Raw genomic sequence first — 22,564 nt, 5'->3', positions numbered from 1 at the left:
CACTCCTGCTCTCTCCGTGTGTTTAAAGCAGAGCAGCTAAGAATAGTTCTCCAGTAGTTTTTGTTTTCGCAATAAATCTGTATTGTTGTAAGCAGTTTTACTACATACAGCTCCATAGATCAAACACACGTGTGCTAACATGACACACACACAGAATCCAGCCCAGCTTTGCTAATGCTTTTAGAATAGCTTTTGACCAGGCCTACCTAGAAATCAATCCCACTCCTCCTCGTCCCATCACTGCTAATGCTCTTAATGTTATCAAGGCCATCAGGTTTTGCATCCATTTCAGCCATGCCATTAATGTTTCTCTGAGTGCCCCACAGTGTTACTGCAGCTAACTTCGGATTTGTTTATTTGCTGACAAAACCTTCCATCTAATGAAGTTAATGAATTTAGCATTTAGCTTCAATTACTTTGTTTGTTCGGGATTCTTAAATACCTTCCAACTCTGAGAAATGATGGCACTTTAAGAATTAGCTTTTACCTTTTCTAAACTAATAGTGGCTTGACACAGCTGTGACCACACTGAAATCTTCCATATGTGACCAAATTATTAGCTGAACTGTGATGTTGTGTTATGTTGTCTGAATGTATTTTTCCGTTGTTCCTACAGGGTAAAGCTCACAGAGACAAGCAGCTGGTCTACCTGAAAGATCACCTAGACAAATACTACCACAGCCGTGACAGGAAGTGGATAGTTCTGTTCCCCGAGGGCGGCTTCCTGCGCAAGCGGCGGGAAACCAGCCAGTTATTTGCTAAGAAGAACTCGCTCCCCCACCTGACCCACGTCACGTTGCCTCGTCTCGGGGCCACCCACGTCATCCTGAAAACCCTGTCCGCCCAGCAGGAGAACGGCAGCGTGGGCAGCGAGACCGGGACCCCAAACCAGACAGGTAACTTAACACATAACACACCAAAACTTTAGTCAGAATCCCTCAAAAGAAGGATGAAGATTTGTAAGTTTATAGGCACAATTTATTATATATTTAAGATTTGAAAGACAAACATGAACACGCAGAAAGTCAGCAAAAATTAGGCAAAATCAGAGGGTTAAACCACAAGGAAGTGTCTTTGGCTCAACTCAGTGTTAAAGTATGTGACAAGGAGGGGAAATAAGCCAGGTTTAAATGCCATTGTATGTTGTATTTTTAAAACATAAAAAACATTTACCACAAAAGGATAAGCAGCTCAATCAGTAATATATGAAGCTTTTGCTTCTATAAATGTTTTTTTTACTTATTTGTCCCTTTTTTATAAAAGGTTGAACCAGTAAAATATTAGTTATAAAAAAATAATCTAAGAAGTGTATGGTTGAGTAAAATGACAAACAATCCAAAACCTGGAGATGTAGAGACCCAGAGAGAGGAGCGGGGGTCTGAGAGCAGGATTGGCTTGAAAAGGGAAGGACATAACTGCACAATAGCTAAATAAACAAGTCAGTCATGTTTTTCCAGCTTCTTAAAATCTATAAATAAGCTCTTATTTGTTCACTTCTAAAAAACAAACATTCTATAGAAATCCTAACCCTTTTAAGTGGTTTTTTTTTTTTTTTTTTTTAATTCCTGCATCCTGAACTTGAGAACTGATCCCAGAATAATGACAGGTCACTCCAGAACGCCTCCTTTTCTTCAGTTTTCAATATACCGACATTTTAAAATGAAACAGTACTGTGTGACAGCACACTTCAGCAAACTAGCTGCTGCTCTCTAACACGTTTCAATCTTCACTTCACAACTTTTACAAATCAACAGCAATCCCATAAAAAGACAGAATTTTCAGAGTAGCAGTCATTCACTTGAAATGTTGAAACTGATTTTGAGTATGTTTTATTCAGCCTTTTGTGATGTGATGGATTTGAAGGTGTTGTTTGAAGTTGCAGATTGTGTTTTTTTTCATTGAGGTTTGTGGGCTTCAGTTTTATTTTCTCTTTCTTCAGTGTACTTCAGTCTTTGTGAACTGTCCAGCTGTAGTGTGCGCTATAGTTGTTGCTCAAATGTTAGCTAGAGGACCAGGGATGGAGCATGCTTCAAACATGAAGCGTTAAATCATCACCTCTGTGTCCCACTGTCCTCTGGGAATCCTGTTTTAAATGAAAGGTGACTGGTGGTAAAGATTGCCAGGAGAGGAGAGGGGTGACATGCACAGAGGTGCCAGAAATTGCATCAAGGTCCCTGAAACCACAGTGGTGATTTGCAGAAGAGTAATTTTTCTGTCTAGAGACCAGCCCTAAATTCAGCCAATGAGCGGGAAGACGCTCTGCAATTAACAAGCTTTGAGATTGAAAATTTCTTTTTTTTTTTTTTTTTTTTTCGTCACTTTATTTGTAACAATTTAAAAATGTTTTACAAAAGAAGAGAAAACAAGCAACACGGTTTGGAGACCAAGTGAGGTGCACATTTCTTATTCTACTATCTTTTTGTTGTGCAGGTGATCCACTCATCTCATTTTCTGGGGATGGTCTGCCCTTATTCCCCAAGGGAAACGTCTCATGCAACGTCATGTTTCTCTCACAAATACATCCCTTACTATGCCATTATCTTAGCCTAGTGCAATTCATTTATGCCAGTTTACATTTTTAATCAATCCAAGATACAAAAACTTGCTGTCCTCAGGGATCTCATAACCTAAAATTTTGCTTATGATTAAACATATATTCTCCCAAAATACGTTAATGACATGACCACAAGATATAGGAATGTTAAGAATTCATGTGCCCACATAAAGTGCAATGAGTGTGATTTTTCTTATGCTGAATTTGATAAACAAAAGTTTGAATGTTTTTTCATACTACCTGGATCAGGGCCTTGTTTCAAAAGGAGGGTTAGTATGCCCTTAAATCTAGACTGTGGACTAATGTAAAAAATACCTGTTCAGGGTTTTACTAAATTACCCAGATAACTCAGTAAACCTCCTTATTGGAACCATCCTCAGCAAAACAGCACGGCATTAAAATGGCCATAAACATAGAGATACAATGATTCCCCCATCCCTGTGCACACTGCACACTCCGTTTACCCAGTGGACTCTCCTGGCTTTGGTTCAAAATCCATTTTAAGGGTGTGCTGTGTTAATAGTAATTCAGAGAGACTTTAGCCAGCATTATTGGGAATGTGGTTCAGGGACTTGAGCCTTCCTTGAGTTTGCTAACACAGCTCTGTGTCCAACAGCCTCAGCACTAACGGCAAAATGCCGTCTGTTTATCCCTCTGCAGGACGGACTGTCAAACCAAAGGAGTATCTCTTAATTGGCCTCGTAAAATTTAGATACAACAAGCTCAGTGCTGTTTATGTGCTAAAGTATGTGCTGTGTGTGCAGTTTTTGTTTTTGGCTTGTCTGCTAATTTAGCACAAAGTCTTTAACCATCTCATCAGTGTCAACAAACACTGATGATCACAGACGTTTTGTTTGTAACTGACAGGAAGGGGATTTTTTTATTTTTTTATTTTTTAACATTTTAAGGTTTTAGACATGTCAGTATTAGTCTTTTCTCATTGAACATTATGGGTTTCACTGCTTTTGTGTACTGTACTTCCAGTTCATATCCCAGTTCATTCTTTATGTACATGTCCCTGTGTCCTTTCCTCTGTTCCTGCAGCTCAGGAGGAGGGGAAGCTGGTTGCTGCAGTAGGGCTTGTCCTTCCACTTGAATCTAGCTAATGGCATTAAAACCTAGGGCAAGAAAAAAACACACATACCCAGAAGAGCATTATGTCCCTCACTATCGTGTGTGTGTGTGTGTGTGTGTGTGTGTGTGTGTGTGTTGTGTGTGTTGTGTGTGTGCGTGTGGCTGATCAAAGACACAGCTCTGTCTCCCTCTGACCCTCCCTGATGCTCTGCAGAGGTGCCCAGAGCTTGCTGACTCACACAGACAAATGGGCCACTTGGAGAAAATAGGATTTGATGTAAATGTGTATGCCGCTGTGTATCAGCCATGCAATGTCACCCGGGCTAAATACACTGCTCAGCACAGATACAAAGCACATGGGTCAATGGTTGACAGTGTACTTCATAGCCTGCAGAAAGGCTCCGTTTTGCAGCTAAGACTGATAAGGTTTATATATGTTATAAAACAGTTGGCAGGCAAGCAAAGTTCAAAGCTGTGAGTCATGTACGGTGTGAATGATGTTCCATATGACCCACAGGTAAACATGTATCATAGCACCGACCAATCAGAGAATGTTTTTACCCACAGTTTAGTCTGTAGGAGGGACAAGTGTGGGCTTGAAGTGTTGTAATTGGCCCGCAGAGTGGCCTGATAGAGAGCCAGATATCTGCCAGTGTATTTCCTTCCTCTAAGTGTTTACAGAAGGACAGGGCCTCTCTGATGTCATTTTAAATTACCACGACTGCTGTTATTACAGTATTGTTTGTCACGGTGTAAAGGGCACTGACGATACCTTGGATCAGGGCCCTGTTCTTTGGCTGGCCACACAGGAGACGATGGCTGCCTTTCAGCACACTTGGACAGAGATCTGGATCCAATTACACACACAGGGATAGCTCTGGTTGTAGCCATTCCCATCAGTACCACTGCCTAGCAAGTCACTGTAACATTGGTATGAATAAGCCAGCAGCTTGTCCCTCACCTGCGTATTTCTGGCTCCTTTATCTGGAGTTAAAGTTCTCTAACAGATTTACACTACGCAAACAGAGGTGTGCACTCTTAGGTGTGGTGTCTGTCATGGGTTTCCGCCCTCATTATGTGTGTGTGTGTAGGGGTACATCTATGCAGTAAGCGAAAATAAATTTTTATTGATTAATCTGTTTATACTTTTCTTTAATTAAAAAGTCGTTTCATAAATAATATGTCAGAAAATTGTGAATAATGTCCATCCCAGTTCTTACAAAGTTAAATCTTCAGGTGTCCTGTTTTGGCCAATAAACAGTCCCAACACCCAACCCAAACATGTTGAGTTTACCATCATAGAAACAAGAGAATATTCACATTTCAAAAACTGAGGCCGGATAATATTAACATGGTTACTTAAAAATTACTCAAAATCATCATACTCAAATCATTTATCAAATCACAAATTCAATAATACAACTAATACAACACTAATCAATTAATCAAATAATCAACTAATCATTGGAGCTTAAGTAACAAGACAACTGGAATCACAGAAGTACGGAAAAGTTTAGCTGTTAAACCAGTTACATTGTCTCTCATGCCAGAGAAACACAGTAAAAGCAGTATCTACTGATAATTCAACAAGCACATTTGGGGATTAATTAAAGAATACATGTCAATATTTGCCTGGTTACACAGGGATGACGTATTTTTGTAGTCCAACCCAGAAGTTAGCATCACCTTGGTTCCCTCGACCAAAAGCCAGTGAGATGTTTTCGTTGGCTTTTGGATTATTGCAGAAAATTAAACGTTTTGTTCAGCAAAATAATTTTCATAAGACGATCAGCACTTTTATGATTTTTGAAGCCTAAATACAATCACCAGAAGTGAAAAGCTAATGTTGGGATATAAACAAAGTACAATACGGTCACATAATTTAAGTGTCACCAACACTAAGCTTCAAACTTGTTATTTGATTTAGCGCACTTACCTCTTCTACATAAGTCTTTCCTCCTTAGAGGGTTAGTAATACTTTGCAAGAGCGTGAGTATAAACACAACAAGCCTGTAAAGGCTGGTGAGTAAATCAGGCAACTTTGTACACCTAAATCAAAGGAACTCTGTGTTTATAAAGCTCTCTCACTCATTTGGTAATAGCTCTGTCGCACTCTTTCACCCTTTGCTCCTCATTTTCTCTATTTTATGTGTGTGAAAGGGTTGAAATTATGACTTGTTAACAACGTTTTCTGTTTTACCGCTGTTGACCCTGGCAGGGTGTAATGTAAAGGCGCTGCTGTCAGTTGTAAAAATGTAGCTTCACTTTGTCACGCAGGCATGGCATGTTTGCTTTACATAAAGAAACCAGTGTGCTCAGAGTGGGGGGTGCTTGCTCTATAGTAATAGCAGGGGCTGGGACATTAGTCAAACAGTCAAAGACACTGCACTTCTTCAGATCAGCTTCATTTCAGATTTACTGACTGAGGCTGCTGGTGTTCTCCCTTTCACATTTGACAAGCTCGTGCAGTCGTCACCTTAAAGGAACGCTCCACAGCTTGTTTGCTGTCAAAACCCACTGTCAGATGTTACGGTTGTTATCAGTTTCATCTCTGTGTTTCCAGGAAATAAACATATCTGGTACGTGTCTAGACTAGCTGCTAAATGCAGTGGGAAACGGGAAGCTTCCATTTATAATGAAGAAATATGCCTTGCACTCCGCAGTGCTGTTTGGTCGATCACCTCTTGTATGTTTCTCAACATTCACCACTCCCAGTAATGACACACATTGACTGTCTGTGGAAAGTCACTGCATCCTTACAGTCAAAGTCGTGGCATATTTCACACATGTATGTTTGTGTCAATGTCCTGCATTTGTGGAATTATTAACAGACAAGGAATTTAATGTAGAGAAGAAACATTAGCCTCATCATGTCCATCTTTTCATTTATTTCTTTTATTTCTGTCTGTGTATGTGCAGGTGAGTGAAGTGCTGACCCTGCATAATGTACATAAATAGTTTTTCACATGCGCCCCACAGCTGACTCCCAAACTGTATCACGTGTCTAGTACTCCCTCTCCCATCTGTCATCTTTCGCCTTCCTCTCTCATTCCCCCTTCTCTCCTTTTCCACATTGTCTGTCTGTCTTACCCTTTCATAAATTATAGTTAATAAATTGGAATAACAAAATACAAGAAAGTACACTTTCATAGTCATTCATTATGGCGGGCGACAGCCAGGACCAGAGGCATTATGTTTTCGTCTGTCCGTCCATCTGTCCCATTCTCGTGAACGCAATATCTCAGTAACACTTTGAGGGAAGTTCTTCAAATTTAGCGCAAACATTTACTTGGACTCGAGGATGAACTAATTAGATTTTGGTGGTCAAAGGTCAAGATCAGATTGACTGCGCTTTACACTTTAGCCATAACTCCATAACTGAATTTCAAACAAAGGAATTTCAAATCAAACTATTTTTTTTTTATGATTCTGGATAAACAGGGATTAAATCCTGAAACTAGTCTGAGTGGTGGAGGCATACAACTACGAGGTAGTAATTCTAGTTTCACTGTGACTCATAAGTGTAGCTGCCAGCCAAATTCTGTCAAGTTGGTGCTTGGTCTTCCACCAGCCACTTTGGCAGGTATCCATCCTTCATTTGGCTTCACTGATATGATATGAAAATATCCGCATACTAGTTACAGACACTGTCCTTTAAGATGGAGGAGCAGGTTGATGGAATTGACTCTCTACCAGCTGCTGGGCTGCTGTGCTGTAGACTCATCTTGACCTCTAAGACCTTGTGGCTTGTGTGGGAGTTAAACAAGAAGACTGTCACTGTGGTGATTATTGGAATAAGGCATATACCTAAAATACAAGGCTAAGTTTGAGTATGTTTTAGCTAGCTCCCTGTGTGTCTTCCCAACTCACTTTCTGTGTTTGTGTTTCTTCCATGACAGGTAACAAGCGTAAAGGCCTGCATTGGGTAATAGACGTGACCATAGCTTACCCTAAAGCAAGACCCATGGACATTCAGACCTGGATCTTTGGCTACAGGCCTCCTACAGTCACACATGTACATTACAGGTAAGGATAAAATGTCTGTCATTACATTCAGCTTTCACTTTTCCATCTGAGGTTTGTTTTAACCTATTTTCAGAACTGCAATTTGTCATTCACATGAGAGGGAACACCAGAACCATTATTGCTATGCAAATTCATTATGCAGCCTACATGCAAAGAAACTGCATCACATGAAAATGCACGACATTGCATCGCGAAGGAAGTGCAACATAATGTTAGTAGACTTTAAACATTTTAGACCTTTATCCGTGCTTTCAGGTTATGATACTAATAAAGTGACCTTGCTCATGTCACATTCCAGCTCTCATAGCCCTTCCCATGTGTATGTCTTCTATAAATTTTCTTCATGAGAGGAATCATATTACCAGGGAGTCACATCACAGATCTGTAATAGAGTTACAAGTCACTTAGATTTGATACACAGAGACTTTGAGACTCTACAATATTCATATGACTCACTTTACCAGTGTTCACATATACAGAGGAAGAACTTATCACTGATTTTTAAGTCCACCCACTGATGACACAAGTTCACTGCAGAAAAACCCACCTTGCATGCCTATTAAATCAGCAGAACACACTTGATAGTAAAGCGTTACAGCCTTCACATGTGACAAAACATTTCAGTCATCATGTCATTTCATGTAAGACAAATGTTGCCTTGATTTTCTCCCTCTTTGATTAGAGTCAGCTTCGGATAAGGCTTATTTAACATAAATTGTTTAATTAGATTTCAGAGTGTTTACTCCAGGTCTGCCTTTGTATACAAGTAATGACATTTTTAGACTCAAGTGATTTTTAAAAAAAAATGTATACATATATTTTAAACCTGAAAAAATAAATGAGTTGATCAACAAAATTAGTCATTTAATAATTTATTTGATTTTTAATTATATTCACTGGTTTTAGCTTCTCAAATGTGAGGATTATCTGCTCTTCTTTGTTGTATATTGTAACAAAATATTTTGGGGTTTAGGACTGTTGGTGGGGCATCACCTTGGGCTTTGGGAAATTACAGTCGACATTTTTCACATTTCACAGGCAAAGCAATGAATTGATTGATTGAGAACATAATCAGCAGTGTAGATAGTAAAATAATCATCAGTTGCTGACATACATCAAGTTTATTTTTATAGTTTTAAACCAATTTTTTTCATAGATTTGAATCATGTTCTATTGTTAGTGTACAAGCATTTGACTGCGTAGATTTTTGCGAATGTTTAAGACACATTCAAAGAAATTCCAGTTGGTGATATTGTAGCATTGCTGGGTTTTAATGGAAATGTTGACGTGGTAGAATGGCAAAAGAACTTCTCATAGATCACACAGAAAAATGGAAATGCAGGACATAAAAGAAATTAACCCGCATTATTCACAATCACCATCCTTTGTTCTGTAGCTAAGAATATCACTGCTCTTATGCAAAGTGAATGCATTGCCCCTCCATGTTGTCCTGCTCTCACCGCCCTCCAGGTTCCCCTCTGTTGCTAATCCATCCACTTGAGGATATGATGAAGGTGGGCCAGGATTAGATTTTCTGTAGACTCGGTTCAAGATAGATGAGGTCCTCTGTGCATTGTCTTGACAAGGTAGATCGCAAGGGACGTATCCTGGCTCAAACAGGAGTCATCAGGCAGAAGTCATCTCGACCCTTAATATTCTTTTGCACCCCTGACCAACCTCCGTGACACAGCTCGTGTATGTGTGTACACTTCTGTGTGCAGGGTGGGATAGGGCAAAGTAAAAGGTGATTTATGAGCCCTGGCTTGCCAGACCCTCTCAGGAGGCTTCTCTGGCCGCTTGGACTAAAGCTAAGGACTCATTAAGTCTGTAATTAGACGAGCAGAGGATGCACTAGTCCCACCCCACCTCGGGGACTCTCTAATCAGCCATCGACACAATCAGCTTCCCTCAGCTTGGTCGGCAGCTCTGCATCCTGGGTACGGGCAGGGAGGCACCCAACCAAGCTACAGACACAGCTGTTCCCGTTATAAGTGTGCGCACACAGTTCTGACTGTGTAGACGGTGCTGATCATAGAGAAGTTAGGCCCGTGCTGGTACAGGTGCAGAGTCAACAAGAGGATTAATGTGCCCGTGGGGGAGTGAGCAATATGATGCACTTTGGTGATGCAGATAGAAGAGTGTGCCACCCCATGACAGTGTTTCAGCTGTGTCAGTCTGGGACAATTTCTACAGTGAGTGTAGCGTTTTTTCACCAGCCTGCCTTCAAATTATAAAATGGTAATAATAACATTGATAAGACTTCACTTTAATTGCTGCACTTTTGAAATCAGACATGGTCAGAGAAACACGAACGATACAAGTCACACAAGAGTCATACAGGTGAGAACAAAGGTTTCACCTGTCCAGCTAACCATTCACAGCGTCTTTATTCACATCATCTACAATGAAAACACACGCAGAATAACTTCAGACAAATCTATTAAGAAGAATTGAATGATACTTGACCATTGGTTGAAGTGTTTTGAGAGTAGCTATCAGGCTACAGGTTGTTTCAACAGACTCTGTGTTGCGTCTTTTATCTGAAAGTTTGTCTTTCTCAATGCCACAAAAGGACAAAAACAGGTTTACTTAAGAAGGGGAAGGTCAGGGATTTTGTTCTCGGGGGAAGTCGGTGAATTTTACAAATAGGACACATTACGGCACCATACTGCAAAGTAGTTTGAGTCTGTTGCATTAGATGGTGGTTTTCAGCATTGCAACGTAGTCGAGACAAAGGGAATTTTGTATTTCAATTTGCACATGACCAAGAGCTACTTTGGACTTTTCCAAATGCATTTAACAGTAATGCAAGACACAAATTGAACTAAACAAGACGACAAATGGCTGGACTGCGTTCTTATTTGCATTCTGTCAGATCGTTTCACTTCTTTATCTTTTTGCTTCTCTCCTAGTCTCTGTGCTCACAAATACGAATCTGCGATAAAGCTGTTCTCATTTATATGTTTTCCTGTTTCTGTTTTCAGACAACAGAACAAGTTTGAAATAGTGACTGAAACGCAGCCCATTAAGACTGCACATTAACCAGCAGTCACTTCCGAACCATTTCTAAGCTGCTGCCCTGCTAATATCCTAATTTTATAACTGCACTGGTGTCTGACAAAATCACCAAATATAGAAGTTAAAGACAACAGCTGTGTTGTGATTTCGTCTATATTTACTTGTAAAATGATCATTGAGAGAGTTAGAAGCTCGTTCATGTCAGCTGTTGTGTGGTCAGCACAGAGAGGTGTGCCTGTGGAGGGAAAGCCCAGCCTCACACTACAGAATAATGAAGCTAAGCTTTATCCAAAAAGTCGCTAGATTTGTCACTAGGCAGCTAAAGGCCTCCAAAAAGTAATTTAATCTAGTGACGAAGATGCTAAGTTGTCAAAGTTGACAATACTGCTTGTTCGAAATCATTTTGAAAGGGCAATTTCAAAGGCAAAATTCCAGCGCTCGGCCAGCCAAACAATGGTGTAACTTCATCACTAACACTGTAGTTGGATTGTTGGGCGTTATGATGGCGACACGCACAGATGCAGCAGCTCTGCTCTCGCCTCGATTGGAATGTGTCTACTGTGGTTTTGCCACTGTATGTGCTTATGTTTACTTTACTGCATGTAGCATTGGAGACACGTACTTTCATTGTACACTGTGCAGTGACAATAAAGGCATTCAATTGAATTGAATAGAATCACATCACTCAGTCAGTCAGCAATATTCGCATTTATAGGACTCGGCCTGCTGTTATGGGCCAGCCAAGAACCAGCCTGACTGAAGTTGGAGTGAATAACACTTCTAAATATTTGTGGTAAAAGTCATGAAATTGAAAGTGTTATCGGAAAACATGCAGAAAAGATGATTGTCAGACCTTGCTGTACAGTGTTAGGGCTGTGAGTGTCAGCCGTCGGCCCTTATTGATGATTCAGCACATTAAATCTGCAGTGGAGGCAGTCGGTAAGAGAGCTCTCCGAGTGTCTGTTCAGCTAGATATTTCACCCATTTACTGTGGTGTCTCCTGGTTGTTTGCCTCCACCTCTTCTTTTCTTGTTGTACAACCAGAAGAACAGCAAATATTGTTTAACCACCAGATGAGCATGAAGATGGCAATTTTTTTTTTTTTTTTTTTTTTGAACATCTTTTTAAGATGCTGTACCATCTGGTTTTCTTTTTCTGGATTGTAAATACAGACTACCGACTAGTTATTTCCTCCACGTAGGTGTTTGTCAGCAGTCAGCTTGTCATTGGATGTAGCCTTTGTGGTGTGATTTCACAGAAGACATGAAGCATTTGATCAGTCTTTGCTGTCATCTTGGTGTGTTGGAACCTTAACTGTGACTCCCTCAGCCTGACGGTTTCTATGTGAACTGACCTTGATAACATTTCTAGATGAATCCACGTTCAGCGCTCTGCACTTTTCTTTTTTTTTTAATCCTTCTACCTCCCTCTTTCTGTCCCTGCCTCCAGTCCTCACCCCTCAGCTCCACCCTCCCTCGCTGTGTCTCCTACCCTCTCTCCATATAATCTCAGCCTCACAGACTGCAGCAACATAAGCCCTCTGTGAATGGCAGATGGGAGAGCTAGGTGGGTGTACAGAGGCCGAGCGAGGGCAGTAGTGGGTGTTAAATACGTTGAAATCCTTTTCTTTTAAAATGCACCTTCTCCTCTATTTTTTTTTTTTTTTTTTTGCCGCTGTGTGCATTTCTGAAAGTTGCTGTTTGAAAATATCTGAAAGGTGACATGATTTATAGAGTCAGAGTCTGCCTGGTCATCACATACATGCTTTGGAGCTGCACACCTGGCTCTCGCTCAGAGACAAGGTGCTCACTCAGCTCGCAGCCGGACGTAACACTTTAGGATATCTGAGGCAGGTTTTTTTTTTTTCTCTTAACACTATGTTTAAAAAAAAGTTGCAAAGTCAGTGCTTACTAGATGTAAATCAAACACTACATTTCCTACTGTTTTTTTATTTTCTTTTAACCAATTTGTGTTTATTGAGGTCCCTTTAACGCCTCACTCCAAGATCAATATCCCTCACACTGGTCTTTTAGTGTAATGAGTACCTTAGTGATTAGAGATGGTGCCTAGGGATAATGAATGAGTACAGATTTTTTTTTTTCCCCAAAGCATAAGATCTTCAGAGTTGTGTCGCCATAGAAACCCATTGTAGGAGTCATCCAGCACCTATATGCTCATTTGATGGAGAATCTTCAAGACTTGTCTTGCGGCACTTGAATTATAAAAAAAGATTTATTTTTTTTTAGCTCGATTTTTAGCTGTGAAAACTGACAGATTGACAGAAGTGCCGGCCGCGACTGATCCACATTAAATACGGCTTCTCTGTCAATGTCAAGTGTTTTCTCTACCAGTTACTGTAGATTCATACATTCCCTTTCATGTCACAGAAATCGCTGGCTTCTTGTTACTTTACATAGAAATGACTCCCATGAGTTTGAGGCGGTGTTGTATACAGATTAGAAATGTGGGGAAAAGTAAAAGCTGGTATCTTTGTCAGAAGTTGAAGGACTGTTAAAAAAAAAAAGAAAAGATCGAGTTAGACTGGCTCCAGACTAAACATGATTTGATTAGAAAGTCTTTATTGTTCCTGAGAGGCAATTTGGTTTACAACAGTAGTTAACACAACTAATACACATCATAAAACAAAATAATACAATAGATAAATAAAGCGTTCAACAGTATTTGTTAATCACAATAACAACTGTGCCGACAACATGTTTAAAACAGGGACAGGAGGCGCCTCAGTGGCTCACCTGGTAGAGCGTGTACCACATGGGCTTAGTCCCAATCGAATCCGACCCATGGCCCTTGGCTGCAAATCATTCCCTCTCTCTCCCTGACTTCCCTGTCTCTCTCTCACTTTGCCATCTGAATAAAGGCAAAAATGCCCAAAAAACTAACTTTAAAAAAAAAAAAAAAAAGGAGAAGTTGGAATTGATTTGATAAAAGTTTCAAGATTTTCAAGAGTGATCTGTCATCTTTACACCCTTCAGCCTTCTCAGGAAGAACAGTTTAATTGGCCTTTTTGCAGATGAAGTCATTGTTGGCCTCAAAAGTCAGTTTATCATCCTGAATTGTGCCCCTGACTTCATAAGTGATTTCTCCTAGTCTCTGGTCTTTGAGTTGAGCCTCCTTCTCCTCTGATGTTGAATTGACCTCAAACATGAACCATCATAAACAGCAGCTGTTGTACTGACATCTGTATGACTATCATGTCAGTTGGGGCCACATCATCCACGTCCACCTGTGACAGTGGTTTTTATGGCCCCTTACTTGTGACCTCTGCACTGATAACAGGTCCATGTTCTCATGCTAGGCTGTTGTTAACCTCTACACTGCTCCTCCCACACACTATATCTCGTTCCTGTGTCCTCGAATGACAACAGCAACACTCTGTCAGAGGCATATGGTCACAGTGACAAGGTGAAACTGTGCTCCTGCCACGTAAACACAAAGATCACTGTAGAGATAACGGCTGGTCACTCAGGTTCAAATCCAAAACAGATTTTCCAGTTGCTTTCTAACCTGCAGGTAGGCTCATGTGATCTCGACCAAGGGAAAGGACTTTTTACAACCTGAATAAGAATAGAAAATGTGAGGCTACATGTGAAGTTTTGGTTACTGTGAAATTTCCTAATCAGTGCTATACTGACTCATGAGGGACAATCAAGTTCAGGTGACTTACAGCAGGTCATGCAACACTTTACTGAATCTTCCTTTTTTTTTCGTAAGCTCTCTGGTGTCACACTTGGCTCACAAAGACGCAACTGATTATGAGAAGTATTCATCTGACTGCAGCTCAACCTCATGTATCATAGACGGTGATGAGAAATATCACAAAAAGAGCAGTTTTTTACTGTAATACAACAGGAGGATAGTTGGTGTGGGACCACTCCATTTCACTCTTTTCAGTCTACATCCTCCTTACAAAGTCAGGTGTCACAACACCCTTAAATGGCAGATTGAACCAAATCTGTTTGGATGTTTGTTAAATTGCATTCAGTGTCTTGGAGTTAGAAGCGTTTTAAGGAAAAATGCTGAGACCGATATCACAACCTGTTCTATGGCCAATGTGCCACAAAGGTGAATGGGCAACATGGACAGTTGGTCGTGTTTTAAAAAAACTACCTCTAGTTGGAAATGAATTAATGACTGCCGGGTCTTTGTACACAAGTTCTGACACTTTTGTCATTGTGATAAATTTACAACATTCACAGATAATATGGCGACACTGTCACTGCAAACAAACCAGGACAGAGATTACACTTTCCCTGCAGTAGGTGTTTAGCTCTGTGTCTGTATCTGTTGGTCTTACACACTTAAAATAAACACTGGCTCTTCCTCCTAAAACCTACTGTACACTAATTAATCAGGACTTCCATTTTAGCCACTAAGTGACTGAGCAACTGATTACCATCATTTTAAAGAAGTTGGCCATGCATATATGCACACTAGTATTGTGGTGTTAAATCTCATAGTGGTTTTAATCAGATTCTGGATCTGATAAAGAATCCTGGATATTCCTAAACCTGTACACAATCAGAGCAGTATCCAGGTTTCTGATCTTCCCTCAGCAGTTGAGGATAAACTCTGTGGGTGTCTGTCTGCGTAATTCAGACCTTTGGTCAAACAAAACAAAGCAGTATTTTGTTGTTTTTCATTGAACCAAACAACTAATCGATTATCAAGAAAAAAATCAGCAGATACAATGATAATGAAAGTAATTGTTAGTTTCACCCTTAATTGCATCTATTATCATATATTTTAGTTTTTCTGATTAAATATTGTAAAGGCTAAGTTGATGACGAACCTGCACACAAAATGGAGAATGTTTGGAAACCTGGATCAGGTGTTTAGATGCCACAGTATCCTGGTTGGTGTCACAGTAGCTCCAGGTAACATGTCTAGCTTTCTCAAAGCCAGAATATGACCTTTAACAGGACAGTCCAAAAGATCAGAGCTGGGATATTAGTGCACATGTGACAGCATTCATGGCTCCTATCAGCCGTTTCTGTTTTATAACATAAACAAAATTATTTGATCGACACACCCTCACTGATATTACTGAGTAATAATGCAACAGCTCATTAGAACGTGTGTGTATATTTAAGATATTTTTTGTTGCAATAAGTTGGAGATCATGCATGATGGTGTAAAAAAACAGTATCAGTTTGTCTGTCGTGGTTTTAGCCAAAGCTTCTGCCTGCTGCGTATTGCTTAAGTCTTCTCATTATAAGTTTTTAATGTGAACAAAAAGTAGTCAAGTGTATCGACACCTTGGGAGTTTTCCTAAACCTTCCTCCCTCTGGCTGAGCCCTTTTTACATTTCTTGGTGGAGAATCACTCGTGTCTGTTGTTCTGCGCCAAAGCATTTCCTGGAACACAGACTGCCTTGAGTCGGAGAGGAAACGGATTAGAGACTAAATGGAGCAATTAACAAGCGGACTCCTACCGTCCCTCAACTTCTCTGATTGCAGATAAGCGCTTCTTGGCATTTTGCGAGCAAGAGCCCTTAAGAGTCATGTGGAGTGCGTGGTTTACTTAGGGATCCCCATTGACCATAAAAGTAAAATCATACAAGGAAATCTCCATCGTTATTGATCCGGTGTAGCATAAATAAAACAAAGACATGTATAATTTAACACAACAACTTATTCTTCGTTTGATCGTCGCTCTTGAGGAAAACCAAGAGAAAGAACTGGAAGGCAGCGGTTTGGGATTTGCAGGTTCATTGCACATAGATGAGGAGCCTTATCTTAACTAGAAAGAGACGGGGAGCAGGACAGGAGACTTTCTTTGTCCCAGAGCCACACTGACCACTAATCTCAATATTCACCTTTTGCAACTTTGTGCCCGAGCGCATGCCTCCCAGGGCACCTTTTTGTTTCTCAAGATTTCACAGCCGTAGAGATTTAAGGCCGTGTAGAGTCCCCAAACAATGACTGGCTGCCCTCCAAAGAGGCTTGTTGAGTGGACGGACTTCTCCAGCCACAGTCCAAATTTAATTAGCTTCTCAGCCCAGTTTGGAGGGAAAACAATATCTCAAGAATAAGAGCTGTTCAGGAGCTAAATGGTTTATACAAGGCGGTGAAAACAGAGGATCAAGAGCTTCTTATTCACACTGTTTGTAACCCTAATTTGTCTTTTTTTTGTCTCCTTTTTTCTATCTGCCAAAAAAATAACAGCTGTAATTAAAATCCGTTAACTAAATTTGAGATTTTTGTTTGTTATCGATTCTTCAAACTCATCTGTTTTCATGTAGTGCAGGTCAAGACATGGTAAAAGTCTGATGTTGAAGGGTATTGACAGGAGAAACTGCAGCTCTCCCCCAGCTGTCTGTCTCTGCGCCAGGGTGTCAGGTTAACAAGCGGGCCGGTGCCAAGTGGGTTAGGGTGGAAATGAGAGAGCTGCCGTGGCCTCACTCCAGCACATCACCACCAGTTCCTCACCACCACCACTACCACTGTCGCCTCCATCGCTACTGTACACTGTTACACATGCAGCCGTACGCCGTCTCTCTTCACTCAGCGCAGTATTGACACTGTAGAGCAATGTTTCCATTTTTCACACACACGCATTGCTAGCGACTGTTCATCTCACCGCAGGCGAGATGTTAAACTGATTGATCAAAGTCCGTTTGTTTTCTGTGAGCAAAAACGAGATCGCTGATGTTGGCCGCAGCTTGAACTTCAGTACAACCTGCTACATATCAGCAGCCAGTGGAGTCCTGGCATCTGCACCACATCCAGAGAACTGTCTGCACATGCTGAAAGGATAACTTGTCACCTAAATTTAAGACCTTGAAAAATGTATAGCTAGTGTTATTTTGTGTAGCATATATTGTTATTATTAAACTAATATCACACACACTGAGGAAGACTTCTTCTAACTTTGTGTGTATTGTGGACTGTTGCTAACGGTTTATTAAAAAGTGTAGAGTCTTTTTGTTAATTGTGCTTTTCATTGTAGTCATTAGTTTTTCATCAAGCTAGTAATTGATGCAAGTATAATATAATATTACATTCTTTAATATTCTGTTTAAAGATAATGGAAAGTGAGTTAATCGTTCATTTAATCGTTTTAATCATTGTTTCTGAACTATGAGGATTGAATGCTTTTATTTGTCATATATGATATTATGTAAGACATTTACATTTTTGCTGACACGTATAATCACGTTTAATGTGGCACAAATAATGGAGAGATTAATTGATAATGAAAAAAATGAAGCCACAATCAGAAATCATCCACAGGACTGGAGCAAGACAGTGTCATTGGTAATGTCTAGAGATGCAGAGTCAGGTGTTTTCTGGCAGGAAATGAACGCTGTGAACTCCCTTCGTGCTGTTTCGATTATAGCTGCAAGTGGTTAATGTGAAGCCACTTTTGCAGATGTGGCTACTGACACTTTCCAAGTGAACCTGGCTCTTAAACCAGTGAAAGCAGCAGATAAGGGGAGAAAAAAACAACATCCCTCTATCTGAGCTGTTGTGTTGATTTCCTGTGGATCTGAATCATCAGCGCCTCCTCCAAACCTCAGCAGCCTTTGCAGACACGGAAAAATCCTGATTTCTGCATGAATATTTCAGGTCCATGAAAGCGCCGTGGTAGCCACCTGCTACCAGAGGCCCACAATGCACAAACCCTCCGATAAGCGGCGCAAGCCAGTTCCTTTTCTCCTCTGCCAGAGTTGCAGAGCTATCGTTTACATTTCTGAGCAGAGAGGATCTATATAGGCGTCCTATACTGGAGCAGGTGTGAAAAACTCTCAAGGCTCACACATGTTAGCTTTAATCATATTTCATTCATGCACTTATATTTAATGACACCACCACTATGATAATTACTGTGAAAAAAAATTGCTAAATTTTACACCCCAAAAATAAACTGGTAATGGGAGCTGCATGTGCAGCCAAAACCACAAATTACCACGTATCACTACAACTAGAAGGCAGTTACAGGAAAACACTGCTTTTATTGTTGTAGTGGTGACTTGTTTGATTTATCCTTTGCTTTAATTGCTGCTTTCTGTCCACATATTATCTCACCAGTCTTATTATTAGAGGGTACTGATGGTGTCTATTATTCTCAGCCTCTTCCTGAACTCATTCTTTTTCCTCAGTGGTTTGAAAAGCATCAGTGTGAGTGGTTGGTTCCTATGGCACATCAGTAACACACAAGATACCTGATATTCACAGACACAGTAGGAGAAGCTTTCGTGGAACGTCTTGCTTTGACCTCTAATCACCTTATCAGGTGGCCACAGCAGCTTAGCACCAGTTTTGGGCAGCCTGAGCTGCTCGGGGGGGGGGGGGGGGGCGGCGGCTGGTGTAGCTGTTGGTCAAAAGCTTTTTTTATCTTCAAAAATTCAGCTTAATTAGAACCTTTCACAGATGAAAGTGGTTGATTTTAGTCAATTTTATCTTGAATTTAACAGGAGTTTCATGCCGCTTGGGACATAAAAGTTGCTCTATTTAAACAGGACCTTGTTCAGACTTGCCACAGAGCAGCACTCACACACTGAACTGCTGGATAATGAGGAAAAGTGTCCATAGATATGCACCTAAAATATACAAACCAACAGGAAGTCTGTGTTGAATCATCAGCTCCTGCTCTTCTGATCTGTGGAACAAGAATGCCAAGCCTTTTCCTGATATGGTCACACAGATGGCTTCAGACCAATGTTTGTCTATCTGCACTAATGTTACATTAATAATATTCAGCATATGTGCTCAGTGAGAATAAAAATGCTTAACGTAGACCCAGACGGTACGGGCTCATTTCAAAAGAAATGTCAATAATCAAAGGGTTAAACTTTATTAGTATCTGTTCAACACAATTGAAATTGTCATGTGAGTGTTTATTGTGATTACTTTGTATTTACATTATATTGATCATTATAATATATATATATATATATATATATATCCTGAATATATTTTTGTTGAAATTAGGGCTGCAGCTCATGATTATTTTCATTATCAATTCATTTTCAGATTATTTTTTTTTAATTAATCAGTTCATCATTATGTCAATAAAATGGGGGGTCTTAACATTCCTTATTTTATCTGACCAAAAATCCAAAACCCAAAGATATTTACTTAACGTTAATATAAGATAGAGAGGGGCATCAAATCCTGACGTCTGAGGAGCTTGAAGCAGCAAATATTTCACTTTTTTTGCTTCAAGAAATTACAAAAATGATTATATAATCATCCACATAGCTGCACGTTCATTTTCATTTCGGTTCTGTACTTTTATGGTGATTTTCATTCTCACTTAAGCTGCCAAGTATTTTCTTGATTCGACAATTAATTATTTCATAAATAAAAGGTCAGGAAAAAAGCCTGTTCTATTCTCGCAGAGATGAAGGGGACAGTCCAAAACCCAAAGATATTCAGTTTACTGTCGTATCTGAAAAAGATTAGCAGCAAATAATAATGGACATTTGAGTTGCTGATTAATTTTCTGTCTGAACGAGTCCCTTTAGCTCACTTTTATCCCACTCAGAATCAGAATAAAGACTCGTTCAGAAACTCATTTAACACTCTTGATTATTTTCTAGTTTCGTATTAATGACATTTTTATTGAGGCAATCGTGAGAGTTGTGGTTCATGTAGCTGCAGTGACTGAGGTTGGAGATTGTCTGTAACTCATCATCATTCGTTTGTACCTGCAGCGTAGCAGAAGAAACATGCCTGTCCTCATCTAAAAGTAAAGACATCTTTTTTTTTTTTTTACAGGAGAACTGTCTCCCCTTAGATTGCGTTCTAATACATATTGAACACTCTACTGATCAATACTGTATCACTTATTACTTCCCTCTTACAGAAGCTTTCCTCATAGGCACAGACGTACTGTTACTCTGGACGTTATCCAGTCGGGAATATTGAGCAAGCCTTGAGTGCAGAGGAAATGCATGTCTGAGGGAGGAGACTGTAACCTCTATTTGAAGGTGACCAGGAGCTGCCTGTGTGGGAGTGCGGCCTACTAGGGACCCCTTCTGGCTAAAAACAAGATTTCATCAGCACTCTCATCATGGCCTGTAAAAGTGACCCTTTTTTTTAATTTTTCTTTTTTTTTTTTTTTATAAGCCTCCTACTGTTTTCACAATGTCAGCCAGTGCAGCGGACACTGTTTCTCATATGTGATTGGATAAATAAACAAAGCAACTGTATAATTCTTACTTTGCTTAACCTCCTAAGACTCAAACTCTTGCATGGCGTGCATTTTTAATTTCTCTTTGCTATTTAGGCTGATTGGGACCTGAGAAAAATGATGTCCACATATGAGGACATTAGTTTTAAATTTCAATTACTGAGTGGCAGTATAATATCCTCATATGTGGTCACCAGGCCCTTGTTGAGAAAAAGTTAGTATTGTGGTCTAGAGAACCCAAAATGTGAGGTCCACATATGTGGACGCCAGGTCCTAGGAGGTTAAACAGCACTCTTTACAAAAAGAAATACAGGTTAAGTTATAAACAACCAGAGATATAAAACGTGATATTGCTGACATCTTTTCAGAATATTTCTAACAAATACAATCTGTCATCTCAATCAGTCAATTTATCAATACATGGGCTCTGGAAAGTTACGATGGATATTGCAGTTGGAGTCTTGCTGTACCATCACAGCGCCCCCCCACACGTAAAACACTGCGTCTGATTTCAAAACGCTGAAAGCATGACCACTTTACGCCTCGTCACGGTTTAATGATATTTCAGCTCCGTGAGGCCGGTGCTGGTTTGGAGATGTGATTTCTCCCTTGCTTGACAGCAAAACTGATTTAACTTTTTCGATCTAATTTGTCGGTCTCGTCTTCCCACTCACTTCTAACAGCCGCTTTGTGGAGCTGCAGACCTGTCTTGTGTCCTGTCAGGGGTCCCCCTCAGCACTTCTGTCTCCCTGTGACACTCTGATGAGCTTGCCAAACTAATGAATCCCTAAAACAAGCTGAAGGTACAGCAAAGACAGACTTGCTGTAATAGACTGTGGTTTGAAGTAGGCTGCTCTGCTCAGGGACCATCGCTGACACCCTGGGTTTGGACTGCAGCTTCCGCGACGGATCAATGCAGACAGTTTCTGCTGAGAGAGACTTCAGTTATCCTCTGTGTGTGTGTGTGTGTGTGTGTGTGTGTGTGTTTCTCATCACTCTCCCTGTCTGTCTGTCTCTCTTTTCCTTCAGGATGTACCCAATAAAAGAGGTTCCTGTGGAGGCAGAGGCCCTGACTGATTGGCTGTATCAGAGGTTTGTGGAGAAGGAAGAGTTGCTGGCCCATTTCTACGACACAGGTCTGTCTCTCTTTCAAGTCAAACTGAAATAATAAACATAATAACAGTGCAGCTATCGCACATATTTTCTCTATTATTCAAAAGAGGCAAGAAACTGCTTGTGGACATTGTGGAAATCAGTCCCTCATTTCCTCATTCACTGATCCTTATATAATACAAACAGTAGTTTACTCAGGAGTGGGCAGTAAAATTAAATTTCAGACACTTGCTTACAATAAGTTTGAGTTGCAGCAGTCGTCTTCTCATCTCTGAAATGTTCATGCCATGGACGCTGCTCACTTCGTTCAGTTGTGGCATGTTGGAGGGCTTCGTGTAGTGGAAAGATAAACTCGCTCAGAGAGGCTCAATAAATGACAGGTAGTAATCGTAATGCACTATATAGTAAATAGCATATTATTGCCCAGTTAGGTGTATGAACAAAAACAAAAGTATTTTTTTTTGCCTATGAACTGTTGAGGCTGTCTGTCCCCTCACAGCATTCTGCATTTGGTGGCATCAGTTAGCACTTACTCCCTCTAAACGCCTCTTTTTATTCATGTTATTGCCACGCCTGCTCAGTGTTGTCTCTCAGGACATTTAAACTAATGTTGTAATCTTT

The 22,564-nt window shown here is 40.3% G+C and overlaps 1 protein-coding gene across 1 annotated transcript in view; it reads left to right on the top strand.

Moving 5' to 3' along the window:
* The window catches only part of lpgat1 (lysophosphatidylglycerol acyltransferase 1), a 48,805-nt gene that overhangs the window by 22,810 nt on the left and 3,431 nt on the right, over positions 1-22,564 (top strand). The window contains exons 5-7 of the mRNA XM_056363208.1: positions 617-896; positions 7,528-7,654; positions 21,860-21,966. Coding sequence (XP_056219183.1) covers positions 617-896; positions 7,528-7,654; positions 21,860-21,966 — 514 coding nt within the window. The remainder of the gene's footprint in view (positions 1-616; positions 897-7,527; positions 7,655-21,859; positions 21,967-22,564) is intronic.

The sequence above is a fragment of the Seriola aureovittata genome, chromosome 19, assembly GCF_021018895.1.
Source record: "Seriola aureovittata isolate HTS-2021-v1 ecotype China chromosome 19, ASM2101889v1, whole genome shotgun sequence".
Lineage (NCBI taxonomy): Eukaryota > Metazoa > Chordata > Actinopteri > Carangiformes > Carangidae > Seriola > Seriola aureovittata.
This window is presented reverse-complemented; position numbering and strand designations above follow the sequence as displayed.